This window comes from Lepisma saccharinum, chromosome 13 (genome assembly GCF_977018435.1).
Source record: "Lepisma saccharinum chromosome 13, izLepSacc3.1, whole genome shotgun sequence".
NCBI lineage: Eukaryota > Metazoa > Arthropoda > Insecta > Zygentoma > Lepismatidae > Lepisma > Lepisma saccharinum.
Window position 1 is genome coordinate 38,912,708 of NC_139241.1, and position 1,290 is coordinate 38,913,997.

Consider the following 1,290-nt stretch of genomic DNA (forward strand, 5'->3'; position numbering starts at 1 on the left):
CCAATCCATCTTCACCTGGATGAACGTTGATTACTCTGCCAAGTCTCCACTGTTGAGGTGTCATTCGTGTTGGAGGGAGGCTACACAAAGCAAGAATAACAGTGGACCCATACTGTTGAAGGAAATGATTGGACGCTCTCGTAAGCAGTATAAGGGTTATATTGCCTTATTTGTTTGTTTCGCAACGAAAGCAGTTCATTTAGAAATAGTGAGGAGGCGTGGGACTCACCTCGAAGCGATTTTTCTGTAGCCCAAGTTCTCATGAATGATCGTGTGAGCACTACCATAACTTATGCCCACTGCATTTGAAATTTCACTGACTGCCAAGCGACGGTCACCTTCAATCAAGTCCTGAACAGCCAGAATGTTTTCTTGAGTGATGCTTTTCCTTGGCCGCCGTTGATGGCTTTCATTTTCCACAGTTTCCCGTCCTCCCAAAAACATGTTGTGCCATTCATACACACGGTTCTTTGAAAGGGTGGACTCACCAAACTGTGCTCGACGTCTGGTCAAAATTTCACTTGGTTTTACCCCTTCGTTTGTAAGAAATTTGATAATGATGTGTTGCGCAATGGACGGGTGTACCTCCTGCTCACTCATCGTGCTACTGACTGATGTTAAAAGTTGACAAGGACTCCAGGGAAGGAACAGACTCCAGATACACCCACTATCATCACCTCACAGCCACAGGACTCCACCACAATTTCCCTGCAAGTAAGAAATAAATTCCCTTTTATATTTGATTCACCCACGTAGTTACCTTTGCCTTTTAGGAGATGGCGCTCGAATTTATAAAACGTACAACACAACAAAACGTGCTTCTAAAGTTATAGAAAACTTACTCACTTGTGAAATATACATGCATCTTATTTAGAAAAATGTGAAACGTTTGAAATATTTTAAGTTAGAACATAAAATAATAAAATAAACACCTTTCAGTTATTATCTCATTCATGCGTACTTGTGCCTGTATGTGTTTAATGACGGATACACATTTTTCTCGCTGTCTTTCGGAGTTCATCACCAAAATCTCATCTCTCTACGATTCTCAAAATAATCATGAACGGTCTCCATCAGATTTGTCCGGTACTGAAAAAAATATCGACCTTGAAGATTTGTATGAGATACTGTTAAACATGTTGGACTAATAATAATATTTATTTATTTACGACTTTGATTTCATGACGATGATATGGATGTAATCCCTAATCTTCAACTTAATCATTAACTACGATTTTTTTTACATCTATTCACTATACAGGGTGGCTCAATAAGTCACTTAACACCCTC

The 1,290-nt window shown here is 39.5% G+C and overlaps 1 protein-coding gene across 1 annotated transcript; it reads right to left on the reverse strand.

Annotated features, from left to right (window-relative positions):
- Positions 1 to 225: 225 nt before the first annotated feature.
- On the reverse strand, positions 226 to 600 carry LOC145996753 (protein GVQW3-like). The gene has a single exon (XM_083133281.1). It carries the CDS (start codon positions 598 to 600, stop codon positions 226 to 228), a length of 375 nt encoding a protein of 124 aa, XP_082989407.1.
- Between the last annotated feature and the right edge of the window lie 690 nt (positions 601 to 1,290).

Coding starts and splice junctions, on each gene's coding strand:
- LOC145996753 (XM_083133281.1), bottom strand. CDS start 600: ATGAGTGAGCAGGAGGTACACCCGTCCATTGCGCAACACATCATTATC.